At 47.4% G+C, this 26,430-nt stretch overlaps 1 protein-coding gene across 2 annotated transcripts in view; it reads left to right on the top strand.

The window, feature by feature from the left end:
- The first annotated feature begins 1,328 nt into the window (after positions 1 to 1,328).
- The window catches only part of Slc2a9 (solute carrier family 2 member 9), a 140,947-nt gene continuing 115,845 nt past the window's right edge, over positions 1,329 to 26,430 (top strand). Inside the window, exons 1-3 of one of the 2 annotated variants that reach the window (XM_055624176.1) lie at positions 1,329 to 1,386; positions 8,470 to 8,548; positions 14,744 to 14,842. In XM_055624176.1, coding sequence (XP_055480151.1) covers positions 8,501 to 8,548; positions 14,744 to 14,842 — 147 coding nt within the window. In that variant the 5' untranslated portion in view covers positions 1,329 to 1,386; positions 8,470 to 8,500. Of the gene's footprint in view, positions 1,387 to 8,469; positions 8,549 to 12,147; positions 12,298 to 14,743; positions 14,843 to 26,430 lie in introns of those variants that run through there. The other variant, XM_055624175.1, reaches the window with a different exon arrangement.

The following is a 26,430-nucleotide window of genomic DNA, read 5'->3' as shown; positions in this document are numbered from 1 at the left end:
TTAATCCCCAGGCCTGGAACATTGGCCATGTGATCTAACTCTCGACCACAGCTGTAGGTGGCAGATGGAACCACAATGCAACACTGAATGAGGCTTTGCATCATACATGCCTGGCATGCAGTAGGTGCTTGCTAAATACATATCCTTCTCATTGGTTTATTCTTTAACTGCATGTGTGGATTGCTGGATAGAAGGAATGGGTTTTCTCTTCTTTGTAGTTTGCTTAATATCTAGCCACACATTGGCTAGATAGTAGGCGTTAAGGCTAATCACGGCTGTCAATTTGACAGACTGGGTTACTTCTGAAACCTCAGTTGAAGAATTGCCTCCATTAGATTGGCCTGTGGGAGCATCTATGAAATATTTCTTCATTGCTACTCGATATAAAAGGGTCCAGTCCACTGTGGGTGGTGTCATTCTTAGGCAGGTGGCCTGGGCTCTATATATATAAGAAATGTAGCTGAGTGTGAGTCAGAAAGAAAGCCAGTAGGTAGTGTTCCTTCAAGGTGTCTGCTTCAAGTTCCTGTCTTGACTTCCCTCCATCTCCATAACTGGATGATGACATGGATATCAAATAAATGTTTTCCTTCCCAAGTTGCTTTTGGCTGTGGTGTTTATCCCAGCAACAGAAAGCAAACTAGGACAGTGGTGACTCATAAACATTAGAAAATTAACAAAGATACAAAAACAGAACTCAAAATAATTACCCAGGGTGCCCATCGTCTCTCCAGATATTCTCCTCTTCCGTATCGTTCCATCAATTCCAATATCTCCAGGTGCTGAAGAGAGAAGAATTAGCCTATACAGGTCACTTTTCAGCTAGGGAGCCATGGCAACAGGAGTTCATAAAATAGCAATAATTACAGAGTTTCCTCTCACTAGGGGTCGAGTAGCAAGAATTTGCCTATCACTGCCCATGTGAGCTCAATTGGCACCTATATGTCATTTGTTACCATGCTGTCACTCTTCCATGGCATTCCCATTGACTTTTGCTTCAGGCCTGGGGGATTAATTCTTCCATGGTGATGCCTTCTTGTTAAGGGGCTTGGATAACAGACAGGGAGAGGTTACCAATGTCGCTGGTTTGTCTGGGAAAAGCTTCATCTGGACTTCCCTGCCCTGGAATTTCTGCTCAGGCACATGCTGCTACACACTCGGACATGTGTTTTCAATCAGCCCAGCTTGCCAGTCACCCATCTTCAGACGTTAATCATTGATTGCTTATCATGATGGGCATCCGAGATGTTTACAGTAACAGCTGGAAGCAGCTTAATCATTAATGCTGTTTTATTTCACAAGTTCCCAGGTTCATATCTGATCATTTGGGGAGCCGATCTACCTTTGAAGTTTAGTCCATTCGTTCTTTAGATGAGGCACGGGGCACAGGTGAGTTACTGTCGTTGACTTTAGACAACTTTGGGAGGATTTTGCCATCAATGAGGAGTTCCAGAGCAACTGGGGCAAGGATTTGACAGAGAAATTTGAGAACCAGCTTTGCAGAGCTTTGGTGAAGATTAAGTGAGAATATGCAGATAAATTTCTTAGTGTGGAGTCTGGAAAGCTTTCTAAAGAAACAACATTGCTGATGGGTATGGCTGTATTTTTCCTGTTTCTCTCCTTCTTCCTCTTATCTGTCCTTTCTCCTCGGAATCTTCATACTCCCTCTTTCTTATTCTCTCCTTCTCTTTCTCAAAGTCTTCTTTATTCCACATTTTTTTCCAGATCCTTGTTTTAGAATTCACATTAGCTCCATGATTAAAGGCAGAAACTAAAGGGAACCTTGAACACCAAATGTTGCAAACCAGTGGGAGAATTCAAGGTCCAGTCTTGAACCTGTATCTTCTTTTTCTTTAGTTATTTTTTCACTCTGTGTGTGTGAGTGAGTGAGTGTGTGTGTGTGTGTGTGTGTGTGTGTGTGTGTGTGTGTGTGTGTAGGTCATCGGACAACTTGGACAAGTTGGGTTTTGGTTCTCTCCTTTCAACATATAGGTTTGGGGGGGGGGTTGAAATTGGGTCATTAGGTTTGGTGGCACGCTCCTTTATCTACTGAGCCATTTCGCTGGCCCCTACAGTGGGATATTCCGTTTGAGCTACCAACCAACATTTTTTTGGAGCTAGCACTTGTCTCTGCTCAGGTCAACAGAGCCACCCATCCAAATGGATGGTGTGCAAGTCAGTGACATAGGCACTTCCAGGAAGGGTGGCCTCTAGCTTGCCTGGCCAGGTGAGGGAGAAAAGTCTACATCCCTTTCTGCTGGTCTCCATGTCCTGTTGCTGATGGAAGCACCCTTTTACTTGCCTTTGCTTTTGTAGTCAATGCAGGCTCTCAATAAGGGTCTCATGGAACCAGGCTCTGTGACAAGTGGTATGGGTGAGATCACTTCTCTGAGTCATAGTTGCCTTCTTTCTAACAGGGGCCAACCCTGTATCAGCAGCAGGATTTCAGCAGCAGCAGCAGCAGCAGCAGCAGCAGCAGCAGCAGTAAAACAGCGCTGTTGATTCTCCAAGTATTTAACCATGGAATGGCTTAGGTAGGGCTCAGTCACATTGCCCGAACAGAGTCCTGGTGTTTTGGGCCACTGGCTATTAGCCCCAGAGCTGCTGGATTTTGAAGAAGCCTGGTGAAGAGAAGAGTGTGTTACCATAGTGGCTCCTGGCCTTCAAGGGAGCTGGCCATTCCCCACTGAATACAAGAGTACTCTCACTTAAGAACTGACCTTTTCTCTCCAGTGTGCATAGCTTTGTCCTGAATGATAGTTGGGTCATTGCAGGCTGAGGGCAGGGAACTGACACTTTAGTATTGTCCCCAAACAGATCCTGTGTTTATCTTATGGATTTTGCCTTTTTGTATTCTACTTAAGCCTTTCATTGCTGCTCTGAGGGCAGGCAGAGTTCTCTGGTTCCATACCAAGTGGACTTACATAGTGAGTCACTTTAACCGCCTCTAAGATATCAGCTATTCCACAAAGCCCGGATAAGCAGGGAGCACCATATCTGCCTGCAGAGACTGTTTGCTGTGTTTCCGGTGGGAATTACCCAATCACTCTAGCTCCCCCACTTTTGCTATGGGACTAGGTACATCCCTTGAGGAGCTCAATTCATCCTCCTGTCAGTCCCATAAGGTTGGCTTGTCACCCTTTCCATTTAAAATGGAGGCACAGAGAAGTCAAACATTTTCTGCTAGCTTTGTAGGTTTTAGAGCTGAGGTTAGACCTCCTGGTTTAAGAGTCCATGCTGTCTGAGGCATAAACTCTCAAATGTGGCCTGCGACATACTGGGGCTTAGAAAGGGTGTCTGTGGCCTGTGGTGGGTTCTAAAGGGTGAGGCCTCCAGTCTGGAGCCCTTACCAGTGCATTCTCCATAGACAGTGGATTTTGCTGACTTAATCACTCTCTTCCTGTTCTTTGCTGACCAGGAAATAGGAGACAATCCCAATTGTCTGTGAATGAAAAAGAAGCCCAATTCATCACTCACAGCCATCTCATACGGGTGTTCAAACTTTGACATTGCAGCACCGAGTTGTCATTCATAGAATTGATGCTTGAGAATGACATGATTGAACTGAAAAAGAAAGCAAAGAAAACCTCATATTTTAAGTATGTTTATAGTTTTGTGTTTGGCTACACTCATAGCTATTTCCAGATACATGGATTAAAGGTCAGATGTACCTGAGAAAGGGCCAGGAGAAAAGGCACCTAGAGCATCTTTCCTTGAAATAGTGCACATGTCATCCTGTCCTAGGGTTCTCCTGGTCCCCCTCAGCACAGAAGCCTATTCGTTTTGGACTTGCTGAGTCTCTGTCCACCCTTCCTGGCTCATGTCTTCTTGTCCTAATCCTGTCAATACTGGCTCAGCCCCTTGTCTGTTTCCACCCACATCTGACCTCACTCTTTCCTCCACGGTTGTGACTGCTGCTTGCATACTCCGACCTTGACTTCCAGATGACCCCAAAGGTGGGTGCATAGTATGTATCCTAACAGAAGCCACACTCTGACCACAGCTGAGGGCACAATTTCTCTGAGCTGTTCTTTAATCCGTTTATGAATTTAAGCCCATGGCAGACGCTGATGGGGAATGCCCAACCTTCTTCCTTCTCCAATACTGCACACTCAACCCTGCCTCGTGGCCCCAGCAGCCGTGGACTTAGGACTGCTTTTCAGACTGCACTCATGACACACACCCGAACCAGGTCCTGCCTTCCCTTTGGTTGACTGTTTGCTTCACAGTTCATGTTGATGTCATTGGGTAATGCAATGCAGACAAAGTGGGATGCCTTTTACCTTAGGAAGTGGTACAAAGCAGGCTGTGACTTGGCTTGGCTACTCAGAACTTCGAAGATTTTTTTTAAAAAAATATGTATTTCATTAAAAAAATTAAAGTAATTAAAATGTGTCATTAGGCTAGCATTCTTTTTCCTTGCAGAAAAATTGGAAAACTATGGGAAAACAAACAAAAACAAAAAAGATGAAAATTGCAACTTACGTTTTGCAGTTTCTGATGAGTTTGTTCATGCATGAAAACATATCCATCCCTGTTCATCCTCCCAGCCCCCTCTCTGCTCCCCATGCTCATTCCTGCAGCCCCATTTCCACTGTCCCTGCCCATCCCTGAAGCCCTGCCTGCACTGTCTCCTGCTCAGCCTTTCACCTCCCACTTACCTGTGACCAGTCTGAGCTCTCTGAAATCATCTCTTCTCCCCATATGCCAGCTTTGTGAGGGCAGAGAGAAGGCTGCCTGGCACAGAACTGGACCCTCATAACTAGGATCCTGGAACATAGTGATTGCTGAGGGAGTTCGCAACACATAAATCCTACACTTAAATTTTAGTAAGAGGGCACAGACCTAGTTTAAGTACAAGTAACATTTAACATATGAACTATTAATTATCAGCATATTTGTGTTTACTGTCATCATGTGTTCTTAGATAACAGATTTTTTTTTGGTTTTTTATTTATAATTTCTTTTTTATTTATTACAATTTATTTGCTTTGTATCCCAGCTGTAGCCCCCTCCCTCAGCCCCTCCCAATCCCACCATCTCTCCCTCTTCTGCCCCTATACCCTTCCTCTAGTCCCCTGATAGGGGAGGACCTCCTCTCCTTCCATCTGACCCTAGCCTATCATCTCATCAGGACTGGCTGCATTGTCTTCCTCTGTGGCCTGGTAAGGCTGCTCCCCCCTCAGGAGGAGATGATCAAAGAGCCAGCCACTGAGTTCATTAGATAGCATACTTTTAAACAAGATTTATTTTTATTTTACATTATGTATCTGTGTATGTGTGTGTGAGTATGCGCCTGTGAGTGCAGGTGCCTGAGAATATCTTAGAGCTGTAGGTATGAGCAGTTGTGAGCTACTTCATGTGAACACTAGGAACTATACTTGGGAACTTTGCAAGAGCAATACATACCCTTAGCCACTGAGCCACAACTCTAATCCAAGATAACATCTTTAGAGGACTGTTAGGCTTTCCATGGGCTGGGGAGATGCTCAGACAGTAGAGAGCTTGATGTGCAAGCATGAAGACCTGAGATGGGATCCCAAACGCCCAGGTAAAAAGGTGGGCAGTAACCTCAGGAACCTGAGCGCAGGGGAGGCAGAGGCAGGAGGATTCCTGGAGCTTGTTGGCCAGCCAGGCCAGTCAAATCTATGTGTTGCAAGATATTTGATCGCACTCTGAGCCCCAAGATTGTGCTGTTTACTGGAAAAATCTGTTTCTAGTTGTGGTGTGACTCAGACCTAACACACATTTAATCCAAGACAGGGTTAAATAAAGTGAACCACGGGTCAAGAGGCGGAGCAAGCAACCAGTTGATAGGGAGCGAACACAGAGAAAAACCATAGCAAGTAAGAGGAAGTAAGGAGGACAGATAGAGAGATGCGCAGGTGTTAGAAGAGAAGAACATTCAGTTTGGAGAATTTTTGACTTGGTGCAGAGAGGGAGGTTTGCCTTTCCTTCTGGGACATCGGCTGAGGAGGAAGGCCAGCTGGCTGCTTTCTCTGCCTCTCTGAGCTAGTAGGCTTTCACACAAGCATCTGGCTCCCTAGTCTACTGGTAAATTTGATCAATTGAGATTTTTGTTAAAAACAACATCTGTGAGCTTCAGATTCAGTTAGAAATCTTTTCTCAGGGAATAAGGTGGACAGTGATTGAAGACGACACCTGACATGGACCTTAGCCTTGGGGCACATACAGACACACACAGAGACATGCACAGTGCACACAACACATAACACACACACACCATGTAATACACATAGAGAACACAGAACACACTCACAGCACACAGACATTTCCCACTGTGTATGAACAGTGACATACATACATTTTCCTGTTGCATGACTAGCAGTTAGACAGATTCCCTAATAGACAGACAGGAGCCACAAGCAGATTTAAAGAAAAAATATGGCATACTTCCAGTTTTTCTTCATACTCCTGACCATAATTAAAAACCTAAGGCAGTGGTTTTCAACCTTCCTAAACCTGTGAACGTCTAATACAGTTCCTCATTTTGTGGTGATCCCCAACCATAAAATTATTTTTGTTGCTACTTCAAGACCCCCTTGAAGATCCTTAAAGCTCCAGCACTCAAGGAGGGACTGGGTTTTGGCTTCCTCAACTCCTCATCTAAATTGCAGAGTGTTTTTGAGTGCCCCACCCCACCCCACCATCATGCTTCCTAATAAAGCCTTTTTTTTTTTTTTTTTTTTTTTTTTTTTTTTTGTGGGCTGATTCTGTCTGCTTTGTCTGAGATTTCCTCTGCTTCTTTTATGGCAATGAAAATGAAACCACCCAAGGTCCAGAGACTGTAAGACACCACAGTTACTACCGAAAATACCATTCTAGAACACGAAAAATGTTACAGTAAATATTTTGGATTGAAAGCTTTGGTGGGATCTAGAAAAGATCATCCTGAGTGAGGTATCCCCAAAGCAGAAAGACATACATGGTATATACTCACTTATATAGCCCTGTAAGATAGGATAAACATACTAAAATATGTACAACTAAAGAAGATAAACAAGAAAGAGGTCCAGGGGTAAGATGATCAATTCTCATCTAGAAAGACAAAGGGGATCATTGGAAATAGGAGTAAAACAACGGGACAGTAGCCTACCACAGAAGGCACCTGAAAGACTCTACCTAGCAATGTATCAAAGCAGATGCTGAGACCCATAACCAAGCCTTCAACATAGTGTAGGGAATCATATGAAGGAAGGAGGAATTAGTATATCCTGGAGGGGGACAGGGAGCCCCACAAGGTCCAAATATATCTGAGCACAGGGGTCTTCTATGAGACTGTTTATCCAACCAAGGACCATGCATGGATATAACCTACAACCCCTGCTCAGACATAGCCCATGGTAGCTCAGTATACAAGTGAGTTCCTTAATAAGGGGGACAGGAACTGTTTCTGACATGAACTCATGAACTTCTCCTCCCCTCTGAGGGAGGAGCAACCTTGCTGGGCCACAGATAATGACATTGCAACCATCCTGAAGATAACTGATAAGCTAGGGCCAGACGGAAGGAGAGGAGGACACCCCCTCTCAGTGGACTCGGAAGGGGCAGGGAGGAGATGAGGGAGGAAGGGGAGGATTGGGAGGGAAAGAAGGAGTGGGCTACAGCTGGGATACAAGTGAATGTATAAAATTATTTAAAAATAAAATATTAATAAAAAAAGGAAGCTTTGCGCTCATTTTTTCCCTTGTCATCAGATACATTTTTACAAATGCAGTGACAAGTTTAGCTAGAGCATACAAATCCTTCTGAAGCTCCAAAACAATTCAAAACTCTAGAAAGCTGGCAAGGCTTCCCACATCTGCCACACGGTGATTTGGGTTACCGTTTTGGTGACTGTTTTGACAGGCGAGACTTAGCGCTTCGTCTCAACTCCCACTGGCTTCATTTTCCCCTCTGGAGACAGATAGTCTGGTGTTTCCAACCTGTGCCTTTGTGAGTATGACCTTCTGAGTGAGGCTCCAGCAGGGAACAGCTGCCATTCGTAAGCTATGAGGCAGGTGTGGAAAATGTAGCAATTGCCCTGTCTCATGTTTTCTAAGTGGAGACCTGCCAGAGGTGACCGGGTCTTCCAAGAATCTGGGGTCAAGTGAGGACACTGGAATGTCTTGTCCCACTGTCCTCGCTTGAGAGCATCTTTCGGCATATCTTCTGTGACTTTCTCTTTTTTATTTTGTGGGCACTGTGGCTTGAACCCAGGACCTCATGCATGCTAGGTAAGTGTCCTACCACTGAGCTACATCTCCAGCCCCTTTAAAAAACTTTTCGAGACAAGTGCTCACCAAGCCAGAATGGCCTTGACTCACTGTGCAGAGCAGTAGAACCTTAGATGTGTGGTCTCCTGCCTTAGTCTCCTGAGTAGTGGGAGTAACAGGCCTGCATCTCTGGGCCACTCTGACTTACCCATCTTTGACAGCAGATGGATAATGGCATCCTTTCTTTTGCTCTTAGGAATAACAAGAAGCCCAAGACCTGAAAAAACATGAAGCTCAGAGAGAAGGAGCCAGCAGAAAACAAAGAAAGCCAGCGGGTGAGGGGGAAGGTGGTTGGTCATGCTTTCTTGTTTTCCCCTTTTCTGTGCATTCTAGTGACCAGGGCATTCCTCCTCCAGGGGAGTGGGCCTGGGGTGACAACAGCAGGAAGCAGAGAGATGGGAGGACAGCAGTGTGGGAAGCTGCGGACTATATGTTAGGTCTGGAATGGTTTCTGAAGAGAGATGGTCATCAAGGTCCCGCTATACTATGGCTTCCTGGACTTACTATGAGGGTCTCCATTCCAGAGGTCAAGAAGGGGGACATTGATGAGGACAATGATTTGTCATTGTTCTTAAACTAAGGATGCATTAAGGAGCTGGGGAGATGGCTCTGTCAGTAACATACTTGCTGCATAGAACCCACATAGAAGCCAGATATGTCATGGGCTCACATCTGCAACTCTAGTGCTGAGGCAGGGGTGGAAACTGACGGACCCCTGGAACCCACTAGCCACCCAGCATAGAGGAATGGGAAGCTCCCCATTGAATAAGAGATCCTGTCTCAAAAAGTAAGGTGAGAAATAAGAGAAAGACATCAGACATCAACTTCAGACTCCTCACTGTGTGTATGCCCACCACCCCCAATGCACGCACAGGCACACATACAAGTTCAGTAGGCATGACTTCAAACCCATCCCTGCTCGACCAGTTTTTGCCTCTAGGAAGTCCTCAGCAGAAGTCCCCAACAGGATAGAGAACACTGACAAAGATCATTCCTTCAGCAACAATATTTATTTAATGCCAGACAGGACATGTCAGGGGTCCAAAAAAAGAGGGAAGAAGAGGGAATATATTGGGGCACTGGAGAAGATATGGGGGGGGAGCTGCTTTAAAGCATTTGGGAAGGGAAAGGACTGGAGATCTTTTTACACTGTGGGGAAGTCAGGAATCTAGCAGATAGGGTGCGTCACTGTAGAGAAAATTCACCTCATGTGCCTTCACTGAGTGAGGGGGGTGCCTTAGCCCTTTATGTCTAAACTCTCTAAATTCCTAAGTGAATGAAAAAAAAAAGAAAGAAAAAGAAATAGAAGGAAAGGAAAAGGAACCTGACCGTTCTTAGGTATGGTGGAGGAGAAAGTTTATTATACGTGTGTGGGAGAGCATAGCCAAAGGTAGACACGTCTGGGAGAGTCCAGAGTCATGAACCTGAACCATGTGGGGAAAGGGGGTGGGGAGAAGAAAGGAGAGAGGAGCTTTAAGTACAGCAGCCAGAAGGCTGAGAGAGAGAGAGAGAGAGAGAGAGAGAGAGAGAGAGAGCCAAAATGTTTGGCTTATCTCTGGAAGAGCCTCTGGGGGCAGGGTAGCTCAGCCCCTGGGCTGGAGAGTTCAGAGAGTTCAAGTAGAAGGATGCCAGCCATACCCTATAATTGGCGAGGACTGAGGGATGCTGGAAATGCCTGGAGACCAGGTGTGCTTTGATACGTTAAATAGGCACCTCAGCCACTTGTCCCAGGTTTGAAACTCAACACTAAGGCCCTGTCATTTTCCTGAAGTTTGGACACCTAGGGAGATGTCCTTACAATCCTAGACAGGCTGTTCGTTTCTTTGCATCAGCAGAGAGCCCAGAATCAACTAAGAGACATGCTGCAGGAGCCAGAGAGATAGCAATTGTCTCTGCACCTGGGACTTGTCATAACCTGAAGTCTGGAGGCCCCAGGGAGCCTTATGCCCTGACCCCATCATGGGATGCCTATTAGTGTCTGTAAAAAGGTGAGAGCACCTAGGTTGATTGGTTCAAACCTAACCTAGCAGCAGCTGGGAAGGTCCCCTTCCTGCATAGGCCTCTTTGTACCTTTCTGAACCACAACCAAGTGCTTGCAGCCAAAGTAACACCCCTGCGACCTTTTTTTGGTAGACACCTACTCCCCCATTTAGTTCTTTCTGTCTATCTGTTGTTCTTGGCAAAGAATGGAAGTGGAGAATCTAGAAAGTCAAGGAACATCCGTGTGTTTTCTCAGAATAGAGAATGGAGGTGTCGAGGAATCGAGCCCTATCTCATTCTTTCCTCCTATGGTTCTTTTCTGTTGTTACCATAGTAACTGTCATCTCTCATGGTGTATGTGTGAGTGTGTGTGGCAGAGAGAGAGAGAGAGAGAGAGAGAGAGAGAGAGAAGAGAGGAAGAGAGAAAGAGAGAAAAAGGGAGAGAGAATGTGGCATAGAAATCACCTTTCTGTCACCCTGGCAGCCCTCTAAGGTTCAATTTGGGGTAGCCCACCTGAAGAGGGACATCTGACCTTCAGGCATCCTGTCCTCAATGACAAGCAAGATGAGAAAGCCAGTTAGTTCCCCAGTGAGCTCTCGGGGAGAGGCAGGGCCTTGGCATCCTCCCTGATATTGTGACTCGTACTTATACGTACGTGTTGACCATCGGATGCATGCTGGCTGCAAGCCCCTGAGCTTGCAGTCCAGTGGGCACTGGAGAAGTTTTAAGTTGGGAAGGGCTCACTTGATGGATTTCGGAAAGCTTTTAAAAACTGATGAGACCTGTCACTGCAGTGAAAAAACAAAACAAAACAAAAAAAATGCACACTGAGGGAAGCTGGGTGGTGGGTGAGTAAGAAATGAGAACATGAAGTCCTTAGTGCGCAGGAGTGTGGCTGTCCTCATCTGCATCAGCTATCTGTGTCCTCAGGAGTTGTCCCTGACTGAGGAATGTCACAGTGACCGATTACTTGGCCTCTGTGAATCCCTGCTGAGGACTGGGGCTGGTTGTTCTTGCTTATGGTGGGCAGTATTGTCTCCTTGCTGTGCATCTGGGGTTGGATGCCTTCAAGTACATGTGACAATCAGGTCCCCAGCACAGTTCCTCTCCTCACATTCTGTATCTCCATGTGTCCTTTCCACTAAACATAGCTTCTCAGAGTCTTGTGTGGGGACTTGAACCCTGTCCCTCACATCCTAGGCATTCTGCATTGACCAAGCTGCCTCTATCCCTTTCCAGCCTCTCAGATCACATAGTTCACACAGCCTCTCCTTCTCTGACTGACACGCCGGGGCAAACTGGCCATGAAGTGAATTAATTCTCATGCTGTCCTGGTGTGCACGAGGTCACTGCCTCCTTATGTTTTTTTTGTTTTGTTTTGTTTTTTGTTTTTTTTTTAACTGAGCCCATCGGGGCCTGCAGAAAGGTCCATAGATAAATAGCCCTGGCTGCCTGTTTGCTATTTGAGCAGCAGATCTGACTCTGCAGGACAATTAGAGAAAGATCAATATTTCACTTTGCCTCGGCAGAGTGGAAGCTGGGAGAACTGTCAGGACTTGCCTGTGGACACTGTTAAGTGGAGGAGTCAGCCCTGGAAACCACCCAGCTCCTAGGGGAAAGAAAGCCAATAGCCTTTGGCCTAATTCATAGGAGTTTTTCTGGGTTTGTACCATCAAGCCCCATCCAGAGCTCTGGCCTTGTTAGAGAGAATCATGGCGGGGGGGGGGGACCCCAAGAAACCAAAACCAAAACCAAAAAAACACGTCTTGGGTGTGACTCTGGGGAGAGCTCTCCCGCTGCTTAGGAGCAAGGGAGAAGTGTTACTTGCTTCCTGTTGGGGCACGATCACACAGCCACGTTTCCTGCTCTGCCCTCCTTCCCGTGGACTCTGCCTTTTCACTTCGGAGATGCCCCGGCAAGTCCAGGGTCCTGGAGGCAGGAAGAAAAAACATGGATGCCAGGGAGCTTGCCTTAGCTTCCCTGATACCTGACACCAGCTTCCCTGGGGAGCTGCCTGTGGGTCAGCAGCAGAAGACGAAGAAGGTAAACAGAGAATGGCTTCTGAGTTGTGGGGAGCACAGGCCTAGGTGGCTGCTGTGGGGCAGAGCTCAGCCCCTGTCTGGCAGCTATGCAGCATAACACCCGGGAGCAGGAATGCTGGAGTTTGAATTCTGTACTTTCTCCTGTTAACCTCTGTGCCTCCACTCTCTAACACTCCCGGTAGCCTGTCAGTGTACTGAGAATGAAGTTCTGGTGCACAGCTGCCTCATGCTTGCTCAGGGTTTGCTGTCTGTCCTTTCCCAGAGCAGGCACAGTCATACTCTTGGTCATAGAAATCTTCTTCCCTGGCATCAGTAAGAAGAAGTGTGTGTGTGTGTGTGTGTGTGTGTGTGTGTGTGTGTGTGTGTGTGTATGTGTGTGTGTGTGTGTTTTTTGGGGGGGGAGTAGGAAGAAGTGGAGGCAGGCTATACAAGAACAGGGAACCAACAGGCCTCAGAGAAACAGGAAACACCCAGAAGAAAGGCTGAGGCAGGCGATGGCTTCCACTTACCATTCTCCCTTGCCTAGCAGGACCCCTGAAGACCCCATGGACGCAGTCCTCCCTTAAGAATGAGTTCAGAGTAAAAGGGAAGGTGCAGAACCTAGAAAAGATGCTTAGTGTAGCTGGTGCTGGGCAGTTAAGAGCAAATGGTCTGAGCTCAGACCCCAATGGGACTTAAAGGAGAAAAGGTGATGGAGACTGAGTACTTCTTAAGAAATCAGTGCAATGAATCCAATTAAATCAAACTCCTCCTACTGTACAACACTATTCTAGGCCATTTTATTTGGTGATGTCCATTCCTGGAGTAGCAACTCCCGTCCTCTGTCAGGCCTCCAGGCGTTACCCAAGGCTGCCTCAGCAGCAGGCTTGGCACCAGACACAGGAGACAAACAGCATAGCCCCAGCCCTCGGGACAGGTCCCACCTCCAGGAGGCTGATACAGGCAGGGCATGCACCAGTGCCAGGCTGAGCCTGTTTTTGTGCAAACCCCTTATGATGTGGTTTCCGTTACATCCTCTCTTGAAGATGAGGAAGCTGGTTAAGGAGTGGTTGTGTTACCGGTTGAAGCTTACACTGTGGAAGCTGCAGTGTTAGAATCCAAAGCTGAGTGAAAGAGATAAAAATGAGAAATGAGCCAGGCACAGTGGCGCACACCTGTAATCCCAGCACTCTGGGACTCAGAGGCAGGCAAGTCACTGTGAGTTTGAGGCCAGCCTGGTCTACAAAGCAAGTCCGGGACAGCCAAGGCTATACAGAGAAACCCTGTCTCGAAAAGCAAAAATAAAAAACAAACAAAAAAGTGAGAGGAGAAGTAGAAGAGTTTATTTCTTTTCTTTCTCTTATTTTTTTGGGGTGGGGTGGGGAGGGAAACTGGCTGTGTCTAACAGCCCACTGGTTTCTTAGCAGCAGTATTGCTATGAAAGCCCATTTTACAGGTGGACAAGTTGAACCCCAGAAACCTCCAGTCTCTGCTTTGATGCTTGCAACTTCATGGTTCTGGAATCTAGTAAGAAGAGACTAAGGGCAGAGCACGGAATTGCTGTTAGGGTCCAGTGCCGTGTTCCAAACTATATTTGTGCCTTGTCTTGGTCCCTAAACTGGATATTGTCTTCGTACACCCCCTGAGGGTACCCCTACAAATGTACACAGATATGTTAAGTGGTGGCTGCAAGTGCCCCCCCCCCCCCAGTTCCCTCTACCAGACCACTGGCCTGTGGCAGCTCTCCAGTACCTAGCTGGTGAGCCTTCCTTCACCCAGGTCCCAGGTGTTCATGAACATGGCCAGGTCCTGGCTGAGGTCATCTTGGATGAGGCTGGGACAGGAGTACCTTGGATGCAGGTGCCATATTTTCAGCATAAGCCCTGCCTCTCTATCTGCAAGTCCTTACTCTTAGTTGCGCTCACCAGTCTGCACGCCTGAAACTGTGCAAGTGTGTGTACGCTCACGGGTGTGCATCTGTGGGCCACCTCCTGTCTTGGACTCTGAAGAGTCAGCTGTGCCAGTTAGGAAGCCTTGTCCTGTAACGGACACCTGGCCCCGGGCAACACCTGGACAGCTCTGCACGCCCCCACCCCCACACCCCCGCTCTTGTGGGTAGAACCGGATTGACAAGTCTAGAGATTCAGAGAAGAGCAATACATAGAAAGTGTTTAGAACGATGACTCGTGGTAGCGCTCAAGGAGTGCCGGCCACTGCTGACAGCTTAGCGTTGCTTTTTGCTCCCCCTGAGTCAGACAGCGGCCGCACACAGCAGGGGCCTGCTAAGGAGGATGCGGAGACCCTCAGGCAGCCTTGCAGGACCACAGTTACGCCCTGGGACCTTGGGGTAGGAACTCTGCTTGCTGCGCCCACCCACCCCCCTTGCGTCTTTTCCCGCCTGAATTTTCTCTGGGCTGCCTTCAGGCTAAGGGGGTATCCCGCTCTGACACCTTCCTCTACCTTCCCAGAACTGGTCCTGCTCACTCGTCGTGGCTGCTCTCGTGGGAGCCTTCGGATCCTCCTTCCTGTACGGATACAACCTCTCGGTGGTGAACGCGCCCACGCCGGTGAGTGTACGCGCGGTTCTCCCGCCAGAGGGCACTGCGCCCATGCAGAGGCCTGCAGATTGGATGCGAAGCTGAAAGTGAAGGGTGACCAGCAAAAACAGGGTTACAGAAGAGGTTGGTCTGGAGTGGAGAATCAGTTCCTTGTCGCTAAACTGAGGTGTCCTCCGGCGCAGAGGGAGCTGCGGAGGTACAGAGGGCTTGAGGACTCTAAAGCCATTGCAAGGAGTTAAGGAGCCTGGACACAGACTCCTGTGTTTTGACTTGTTCTTTTTAATTTAATTTTTAACAACACTGAGAGCCACCTGTTTTGTCCCTCCCCTGGCTTCTGTTTCAGTTTGAGATCATTCCAGGCTCTCCGCTGGTAGCATGTGAAGGTCTTCCAGTGGCCAGATTTTCTGCTGCCTGCTCCTGGCAGGTGGCAAGGGGAGGGCAGAAGCTAATGCCAGCCCCAGGCTTGAAGGTCAAGGGTGGGGCTGAAAGGCTACCAATTCGGAGAAACCCCAAGAACGGCTCCGAGCTCCAGATGGTTGGAGCACTGGGCATGTCCCGGGCAGCCTGAGACAGACAGAAGCCAGGCTGGTGGCTCCAGTACCTTTTGGGGCTTTGCTTTGTTTGAGTGCCAGCATTCTCCTGTGTAAAAAATGGGTTCTGATGCTAAAGGCTTCTGGGAAAAACAGCATGGTTAGGTGGCTCCTCCAGATATCTGCAGCTTCCTGGGTCTTTTACTTTGTCATTTCAAGATGAGAATCTGACTTATCTGGATTCTTTTATGAAAAAACAAACAACAAACAAACAAAACAACAACTGGGAATTTGAATTCTTGCTTCATCTGAAAAGTTCACCAGGGCATTCACCCAAGAGGGTGGGGCCTTCAGCCTGGAAGAGTGTGACGTCATTGACCCATGAACCACAGGAATGAGTAATTTAGTCATTCATCCAACAAATATATCCTGAGTACCATCACATGCTGGATGCCAGTAATCAGGAAGGCAACCTGGAGGAGGTGACCCTTGAGCCCTGCATGGCTGGAAGCATTTCCAATAGTGGCAGAAGCAGAGGCATGGGAACCAAAGCACACAAGACCTGGTGGTAAAGAGATGGTGGTGTGTTGATGACAGTGGAGGCATGACTTGCCAGGCCCCAGGAGTGAGGAGAGGGGATAGGAGAAGAGGAGGAAAGCAGAGGAAGCTGGAGTTGAGCCCTGCTTAACGCTGGTGAAGCTCTAGATTCAGTCCCCAGTACTGAGAAAACAAACAGCAAGACCAGGGAAACCAACCCTGCTGAAAAATACTTTAAAAGAGAAAAAACAGAAAGGAAAAGAAATAGAGCTCAGGTCTGCTTTGTCTCTGGGCACTAGGGAGATACAGCAGGTTCAGGAGCAGAGACCCAAAGGGTTAAGACTTCAATATGAGAACATAGTGGTGGAGGGACAGAATTCAATCTGTTATTTACCTTCATTTCATCACAATAAAATAGCTACTTGCTCAAGGTCAGCTAGGAGAAGGCAGTGCTGATATCCAGACCCAAGTCTGTCTGAATTCAACCCATGACCTTTGGAACCCCTGTCAGTGACCACCAGTACCAGCTTATTTATTTATTTATTTATTTTTATTTTATTTTATTTTTTATTTAAACATTTGTTTCTGTATACAATGGTCTGTCTGCATATACACATGCACGACAGAAGAGGGCACCAGATCTCATTATAGATGGTTGTGAGCCACCATGTGGTTGCTGGGAACTGAACTCAGGACCTCTGGAAGAGCAGCCAGTGCTCTTAACCTCTGAGCCACCTCTCTAGCCCAGTGCCAGGTTCTTCAAGCATGGAGACACTTGGCATGGCAAGCTGAAGGACAGGATGAACACAGAGACAGAGGTGGCCGTTCTCTGCTCATAGCTGCTCCGGGGCACACTCTGCAGCCTATGACTTGCTATCACCTACATGCTGTCCTTGCCCTTCCTTCCCCCTAGGTTCCCACTGGAAGGAGTACATGTGAAAACATGATCCAACAGAGAGATGAATGCTGACTTTATTATTAGTCATAGCAGCACCCCAAAATTTCTCCCAGGAAAGCCTCTTGGTTCATGTCACCCATTTTCCTGTTCTGTCCAAAGGCCTGGTGTTTCGTAGTTTTTAAAACACTTCATGTTGCTTTGTGGAACATTTACTTGACATCACGGTGTGGCCAGATGCCAGAGTAAAAAGATGAATAGATCTCACTGCCACGTCTTGGAGGTTTCCTGACACCACCAGCAGCAACAGACGACACCCAAGACATTTCTTGGCAAGAAGAGGTGGCTTAAGTGGAGTCATGAGCTTAGGACCGTGGAAGCGTCTGGTCTATTTAGGGAGTTCTGAAGAGACCAGGGTCACTGTTAGGGTATGGTTAAGGAGGTATAGATGAAGTAGAGCAGAGAGCTGGTCCACTGTGGAAGCTCACCCAGGGATCTCTTTCAGGTCAGACCTCCCTGGAGCTGGAGCCAGCAGGCTTGTAGTGAGATTCTCAGCTTCCTCTCCTCTTCCTCCTCTTCTTCCTTTTCCCCTTCCTCCTCCCAGACTTAGTGGAGCAGAGTGAAACCTCACCTGAACTAGCTGAGGGATGGAATGATATCAGAGAGACCCTGCATCCAGCTTGCCCTGGGGTATGGGTAGGGCTGGATAATGAGGCTACCAAAGGACCCGGGAACAAAGAAGACTCTCTGGGTGGGGGGACTCTTGTGTAGGTAAGAGCATGGCAGGAGGTTGAGAAGGAAAAAGCAGTCCAGGGAAGGGACGACTTAACGACTTAGATACTAGGGCAGAGATGTCCAGAGAGAATGGCAGAGACTGCCACCAGGGGGTGCTATGAGAGAAAAATTGGAGTTGTCCACTACTCAAACCTTTCACTGAGTCCTGATCCAGTGTCACCAGCTTTATTGATGGGTCAGGCACTTGGAGTCCCCGTGACAAGGCTCAGAAGGAATCCATGCTTCTGTCATGTACCAAGAGGGAGGCAGTGTCTCGCTGCTGGACCAATCCACACACTAGCTGACCCTGTCCCTGACTGTCATCCAGGCCTCATTGTTTTATTTTACTTCTGATATTTGGAAGCCTAGAATACAGACAATGATAGTAATCACACACACACACACACACACACACACACACAGCTGTTGCTGCCACCGCCCCCATCACCACCACCTTGGACTCTGGTTGTCCTAGCCAATGTGAGGGACTCTCACACACTCCATCTTCATGACCATTCTGCCAGGAGCCTTGGCTAACCTCACTTAATAGAAGGAACTGGAGTTGGGGCAGGCCAGTGTAGATTCCAGGGACGAGCATCTTCCTAAATTCCCCTTAGTACCACCACTCTAAGTGAACCCGTTTACCCCGCTTTCAGCGATTTCCAGAATTTATGTCCTGTCCTAGAGCCCCTCCGGAGAGAGCACCCATGTGGCTTCATGTTTCCACAGAGGGTCTGTGCTCACTTCAAGCCAGTAGATGAGAACAGAGCAGGGTGTGTATGACCCACTCGAGGCTCTACCCTAGAATGATCCCACAGGCCCTGGACAGCTATTTGACACATGGTAGACTCCACAGTGACTGTAGACTCATCACTGTCTTTAACCATCAAACCTGTTGTGTGAGGTGGGGGAGGCTTCGATGAGGTAGGAATTGGTGATCATGATGGCTGCCAACAACTTCTCTCCCAGTTCTGTCTGTAGCCTGGCCCACGGAGCTGTTTTCTAACTAGCTTCTCTGCTTCCACCCTGATCCCATCAGTTTCTCTTCCAGTCAAAGACCAAATGGATATTTGATGAATTTGGGTGCACGTCACACTAAGAAAACCATGCAGACCTCTGTGGCTGCATGGCCAGGGAGTCTGGCTCCTAGTGTGCTCTCAACACAGGGTGCTTTCCTCTTATGCCTCTTCCATCCACTTGACCCCCGTACTGGAACCGCCGGCCCTTTGCACTTTCTGTTCCCTTTTTCAGATAGCCTGTGCTTTTTCGTTGATTGCCTCCTGCCTCTTCTCAAATGTGTATTACTCTGAGATACCTTCCCCGACCTTTGCTCAAATTATTTCCCCTTGAGGTACTTGTAGTATTCGACACCACCTGAGATAGTAAGTTTATCTTTGCTTCTAGTCTTTCTCCACATTTTAAAGTTTAAGCTCCATGAAGCCACGGAGGATCTCTGATCTATCTCACTGCTTCTACAGTGCCACCACCTAGAACAAGACCCAACACAAAGCAAGCATCTTCTTTTTTTTTTTTTTTTTTTTTTTTGTGGTTATGAGACAAGTTTCCTGGGCCTCTCTGTTCCAGTCAAAGTGTTATTGATAGTGTGTCTATGTTGAGACTTATGAGCAACCTTTGGGCAGAGTGCAGGGAATCTTATGAAAGAAGTGGGAAACAGTAAGATCTGGAGAGGACAGGAGGTCCACAAGGAGAGCAACAGAACCAAAAAATTTGAACACAAGGGTCTTTCCTGAGACTCATACTCCAACCAAGTACCATGCATGGAGATAACCTCGAACCCCTGGACAGATGTAGCCCATGGCAGTTCACTGTCCAAGTGGGTTCCATAGTAATGGGAAGTGGGACTGCTTCTGACATAAACTGATTGACTTGCTCTTTGATCACCTCCCCCTGAGGAAGGGAGCAGCCTTACCAGGCCAAAGAGGAAGACAATGCAGTCACTCCTGATGAGACCTAACAGGCTAGGATCAGAAGGAAGAAAAAGAAACCCTCTCCTACCAGTGGACTTGGGGAAGGGCATGCGTGGAGAAGAGGGTGGAAGGGAGGGATTGGGAGGGGAGGAGGGAGGGAACTAGAGGGGGGATACAAAGTAAATAAAGTGTAATTAAAAATAAAATAAAATAAATTAAAAAGAAAAGAATTCAGGCACTGCCTCTATTGTGTTCACAGATGACACTCAGAAGCAAGACTAATTGTCTAGTGACCTATCTTTTTGTTCTCCTAGGCTGACATGCTACAGGAGTTAACACATACTTTTTGTAAAGGCCCAGACCACATATTTGATTCAGTAAGACCATAAGGTTCTTTTTGCAGTTCTTCAACTGTCCTTTATGGTTAGAAAGCAGCCAGAGACAAGATGTAAATGAACAAGTAAAACTGTGTGCCAATAAAACTTTATTTACCAAAATAAGTGGTGGGCCAGAAATCATTGGCTGATCCCTGTATTTGAGGTTCTAGGAGAGTGTGGAGGTGCCGGTGGACTTCTAGTGTCTTAGTCTCTGGCAGAAGGCTAGCTGGCTGAACAGTGAGTCAAACAGTATGGTTAAAGCTATGTAGTGTCCAACATGGACTGAAGTCTTTTTGTTTTGTTTTGTTGAGACAGAATTTCTCTGTGTAGAATTCACTTTGTAGACCAGGCTGACCTCTAACTCAGAGAGCCACGTGCTGCTGCCTCAAAAGTTCTGGGATTAAAGCCATATGCCACCAGAACTAGGTTGAGACTGAAGTCTTCTTGTGGTGTTTCTTTCCCAGGATTTCACTTTTTTTTTTGCCAGATTATTGGTGATTGCCCAACCCTGAGTCTTTTTGTTTGTTTGTTTCCAGTAACCAACTCTATCATCTGTCTTTGTCTATCATCTATCCTTCAACCTATCTACATGTCTGTCAGAAGCCTTTGGGTACCCTTATAGAATGCTGCAGAGTCTGAGACTAATTTACATGCTAATCACATGTCTTTGCACATTGCCTAGACTCTCAGGCAGTCATGGAGACAGGCTAAAGGTGCTGATTTGGCACATGGAAAATGGCTTCAGATACATACTGTTTAAGCGTCGACCTTAAGGAGGAGAATGTAGCTCTTCAGGGGGCTGGTTTTGTTAGTACTCCTGGGAGAGTCTGATGACCAGAGCTGCAGAGGAAGATATGCCTTGGTTCATGTGGTCTCCCCGTGCCTGGACTCATCTGAGAGGCCACGGAGGGCTGAATAGAGACAACTGCAGTAAGCCATGTGAACTCCACACATGGCTCTCTGGGAACTGGAATGAGTTTCTGCAATTGGGCAGGCATGGCTGTTGTAGGCTTTATGCTACACTGAGCCAGGAAAAGCAGAATTGAGCAGAATGACCTCTGCGGTAGCTTCCAAGAAGAGCCACCAAGAAGGACTGCAGTCAAGACAAAGGAGGGTGCAAGCTGAGATGCTCAGTTAGTTGTGGATGTTTGGTTTTGTGAGTCACAGTCTCACCGTGCCAGGAAAGCTGATGGAATGGGCATCTCCAAACCCAAGACTTTCCTCCCCATTGCTCCACCTTCTGCCTTCTTTCTTGCTTTCATCTTGTCTTATTTGGTGGTTGTAAAAGCAACAGACTTAGAGGAGAGCCAGAGATGTAACAGCAGAGCCCCTGGCATGAATCGCTTCCATGAGTCGGGACCATGTCTCTTGTTTGTCAACAGACCATGCCAGGATAATAACCCCATGGTTCTAATGAAGGGGGAAGGAAACAGCTGCCCAAGACAGCCTGCTCAATCATCCCAACAGTCAAAGCTTGGGCTCCTTCCAGAGGCCCCTGGGAAGGCTTCATGTAAATCTGCTTTTGGCATAGGCTACTTCTTGTGGATCACCTTCCACCTCCACCAGTGTCCTGTTTATATAATGAGCATCCTTCCATGCTCTCGGAAGTCTCTGTTGTGTTTGTTCATTTGTTTGTTTTTGTTCTGTTTTGTTTTGTACATCTCTGATTCAGGGCTGTCGCTTCTAATTTGTCTTGAAGAGGCTCCTATGTGATTTAAATTGGGTGCATTGAGTCTCCACTGTGTGCGGTTTGATTTGGGTCAGAACTGGTAGGGCCACACTGGCAGAAAGGGCCTTCTTGATTTGGGTGTTTTAGGCAGCAGAAACCAACTCCCTCCCCCGTTGCGTCTCCTGTAGTCTCAGCTTATTAGAGCTGGGAAGCCTTCATCTTTGATTGAGAGCCTTCTTACATCACCAAGCTTCCTGGGGAAATGCCTTTGTTGCCCCAGTTGGGTAAAGACTACAGTGTCACCATTGCTCAAAGGAGCCTTTGCTCATCAGGATGGAGACAGTGGTCACTACCATCAGAGAGCTAGGACGGCTGACCCAGGTAGATGGGAGGTGGGGAAATTTGGAGGGAGAGACACTGCCGGAATGGAGAAAGTCAGACAAATGTTGAAACAGTACTTCTGCTTACTGGGGATGCCGTTGAGACGAAGTGAATACCTACTGTATGCTGCTTTTGTGTGGGGAGCCGGGTGATGTGAGATGGCCCTGCTGGGCTTGGGTAGCACTTATAGCAGAGAGCCCTGGCAAGGGCATTTGTATCCGTTTCCTCCCTCTGCCGGTGTGTTGGGGGTGCTGACTCTTTACAAGCCTCTCAGGCGCATCTGGCTCTGTTAGGCAACACGTGAGTCCTCTAGACTACCCACAAAGTATTCTGTTTCCATGTGTATTTATGGCACCCTGAGAGACTCTGCAGATGAATGCATGCCAGGGTCTTGACTCTAACAGTGTTAATATCACAAACCAGGCTGCAAGGTAATTTGCCTTCCGTTGCCTGGCATTTCCTGCCATCCTTTGGAGGAAGAGAATTTCAGAGTTCAATTTATTGCCAAAGCACAGCCCTAGGGTTTTTAGGCTGGGAGGTAATGCTGAATTATTTATAGATTCTTGGACCTCAGAAGCAAATGTGTCTAGACCTTCCTTATTTTACAGATACAGAAATATAATGATATTGATTGTTCCACCACCAGCTCACTCTCCGCCTGGATTCTTTTATGGGACTCTAAGGACCCAGGGACTGGGCTTTTTATTTCCGTCTTTTAAGTCCACGCAGTAAATCCTTGAAGGGGGTAATGACACTAGTTTCAGAACCTAAGGTTCAGAGAGGTTAAGTAACACCTTCGGTCACCCAGCAAGTAAGTCTCAAAAACACAAATGGGGCAAAACAGATGCCAAGGTTCCTGGCCCCAAGAACACTTTCTAGAGACATGAAACTTTTGCAGCACCTGGCCACCCCAATGGTCACAAAACAACTCAAAGGTGCAAGCAAGTCTTGGACTCAAGGTGGTCAAGTTTTCATTCGGTCTCTTTTCCTTTACCCATGCTGCCTCTTAGGCATTTCTTGGCAGTTTAAGCTCTAGTTAGCACTCCATATGAAGTTCCTTCTGAAGTTATATCAGCTCATACCAAATGCAGACGCTCCCTCAGCACCCTGCCTTCATCCTTCCTACACCTTGGAATAGCCTTCAAGCTATACCTACAGTGAACACTGCAAGCAGCAAACCACAGCTGCTAATCCACATTTAGACCACATTATAGGACCAAGCGCACACTTATAGCCAGTCCTAGCCAGCCCCTGACTTGCCCTACAGCCTTTCTCCTGAGCTGGGCCACCCCTCAGGCCCACCTGGTCAAGTGAACTCCTCTACGTCCACACGTGATCTCCAGGTTATGCACCCTGTATTCCCTTTGTTTGTAGTTGTGCAGCCTGCACCCAGCCTATCTGCACTTTTGACTTCCCTGATCTAGGTCATGTGGCTGGATTTTATAGTCACAGCATTTCTTGTTCATGTAGTCGTGGTAGACTTGTCTTCACTGGCTCTTGAGATCCCTGAAGATAGAAAGATGGGAGCTTTAGCATTAGAAAGCAGGTGGAGATCTGATTCCCCTGGTGAGAAAGCAGATGTGTAGAGACAGAAAAAGACGCAGGTAGACTCTTGGATGTAGGGGCAGTGAAAAAGTAAAGCATGGGATGCGGGATGAAGGTGATGCAGAGTTGGCCCATGGTCTCACGACCACAGTGGCCTCAAGACCATCTTGGGTTGCAGAATGTTTTCTTCAAATGGAAGCTGACAGTTTTCCCCAAAGCATTAGAAGAAAAGATTAGGCAGAAGTCTATATGTCCATTCCTGCTTACCCTCATGCTGTGGCCTGAATCTTGCCCTCTTGAAGCCTCACAACTCTGTGAGTAGTGATGCCACGTGCTTTGTCCATTGGAAACCTATCTGTTGTAACAAATAAGCCCTGTAGCACAGCAGCTCAACTCCACGGCCACTCCTTTTAAAACTCAGGTCACTATCAAAGACAGGTGATTGTAGCATTCTGCGCCATAAAGCCGGTAGCCCCAGCGTTCTCAGTGGCTTTTGAACAACCTGCTGCTTTCTTGGGGGAAGGGCCAGCTGACAGGGAAAGGCTCTGAGCATAATGGCATGTGTGAATGAACATGCTCACAGAGTCACTTCAGCTCACAATCCTTTCATGGTAAGGGCTCTTGCCTGAGCTTCAATCCTGACAACAGCACACTCCAGTGCTGTGAGCTTGGGCAAGCCCTTTATGACTCTGTCTTCAATTCCTCACCTTCCCTGAAAGAGAACCAACAATGCCACCCATGTCACAGGGTTGTGGATGGAGGTGATGGTGTCAGGTGTCCAGTATGATGAATGGGTGCCTGTTTCATGGTTTGTTATTATTATTATTATTATTGTAATTTTCCATGACCATAACACAAAGTAGAAGCCCAAATTTAGGACACAAGCATGCACACAGCCACCCTTCTGTCTCAAGCTCAATGAGTCTCAAATTCAATGAATGTCTGTGTGATAAATTGGAAGCAGTCTCATCACCTGGCTCTGGTGACCACAGACCGTCATCAGGAAGACAAACTATCCCTGGCAGCACTTTGAAAGGCTTCCGGGGAAACTGAGCGGCATGGTGTAGGGAACACAGGCTATGTGTGGGTCTTCTAGTTTCTAGAGCTTTTATGAGGAAGGTGAGTTCTGTCCCCAAATAGGAAGGAGACTAGTATTGTATACAGAGACTTCATATGACAAAGCAGTTAATGTTTATTGATGTCTAGCCAGTGACAACAATATTTCTTCAGAGAGGATGCTCAGAGCCATTAGGTGAGGCCCCAATGGTCAGCACTGTGGCATTCCTGATAAATAGATGGTGGTTTTAGACTGGTTGAAAGGAGAGAGTGGTGAATCCATGGAGACAGAGTGGTTTTGCTGAAGCTGCTATTACAAGTACCATGGGCTTGAAAACCAGAACTACGTAGTCTCCTAGCCCTGTAGTCCAAAAGTCTAAGATCAATCTGTTGGCAGAGCTGACTCCTTTTGAGTGATGGGAAGCCTAGTCTGGTCTTTCCAGTAGATTCATCAACCAGAGCCCAGAAATGCTTTCTCTTGCTACACCTAACTGGAAAAGCACATGGACAGAACTGCAATGAGGAGCATCCCACAATTGTGAAAGGATGCAGGCTCAGGATGAGGACAAACTATAGAGGGCAGAGTGAAGCATCAGGAAGCTCCTGCAGTCCGAGTTCCTGGGCCACTCGATCTCTCATTCTCTAAGCTCACCACTGCTGTGAGCTACCATTTAGTTAAGTGTCCCTGTGGTTTAGCCATTTAAAGCTGAGGTTTCCTGTTACTTGAAGTCAAGAGCATCCTTAAGTGGCGCAGGATGTTGCCAGCTCTGTTGGGCTGCTATTTCTTTGAGACCTGGGATTAGATTTAGTTGATCTTCATGTCCAGCTCAAGGCCCAATGTTCAGCACATGCTTGTTGGATGAATCAATGGGTGATGGCAATTCCATGTCTTGTGTATTAAGGCAGGAAACTTCATCATCAATAGGACACACTACACTTGCTCACAATGTGTTCCAGCCCTACTCCATGACGTGAGTAAAAAAGAGGTTGTAGATTTGGGGAGCAGAGGGAATGGAAAGAAGGTTAATATTGCCCAAGGAGAGGATGCCTCCTCTCCAGGCTTCTTCAGACCCTTTACATGTGAAACCTGGGGTGTCATGTTTCCCCATCACCTTCTTCAATATCGCCCCTCTCCAAACCTGCATGCAGCCTGTCACCAAGCAAATCCTGTCCATTTTGCTCCCAGATTCTGTTTCGAATCCACCATTGTCTGCCCATCCCTGTTTCTTAGTCCAGGCCTCCATGCTATTTAGAGGGCTGCACTGGTCCCAACACTTCCCTTGACAAGGCACCTACTCTCCTTTGTACCTCCCTTGGATTTCATTTCCACCCTGTAGCCGGAGAGATCCTGGGAAATGCAAACATTCCATGCCCACCCCTCGCTCCCAAACCCGCTCCACCCAGAGTAAGCTGCAAGGAAGCCACACTCAAGATCAGGATCCTTAAAGCACACAGCCTTCTACCTCAGCCTGCCTGTCTTCTCTCCTTGTCCCATTACACCACTGAATTTCTCTCCTTCTTTGAACACTCAAGCCTTTCCCCACCATGCTGTCTTGTTTATGTGGGTGTGTGCTCATGCATGCGTGCATGGGCGTACATCTCTGTGAGTATGCACGCAGCTGCGTGCACACGTGGGCATGAAGGCCAGAAGTCAACAGCCTACTCAGGTGTTTCTCAGGGGTGGTCCATCTTGTTTTTTTTTTTTTTTTGTTTTTTTTTTTTTTTTGGGGGTTTTTCCCCCCCCCCCCCCCCCCGCCCGGCTTAAGGAGTGCTGATTCAGCACCCTGGCTTGTTAGGCCGCACTCCTGTCTATGTCTTCACAGTGCTGGGAATCACAGATGCGTGCCATTGTGCCAGATTTCTTTCTTTCTTTCTTTCTTTCTTTCTTTCTTTCTTTCTTTCTTT

The sequence above is a fragment of the Psammomys obesus genome, unplaced genomic scaffold, assembly GCF_907164565.1.
Source record: "Psammomys obesus unplaced genomic scaffold, mPsaObe1.curated_primary_1811, whole genome shotgun sequence".
NCBI classification, from domain to species: Eukaryota; Metazoa; Chordata; class Mammalia; order Rodentia; family Muridae; genus Psammomys; species Psammomys obesus.
The sequence above is the reverse complement of the archived record's forward strand: the minus strand, read 5'-3'. Positions and strand labels throughout refer to the sequence as shown.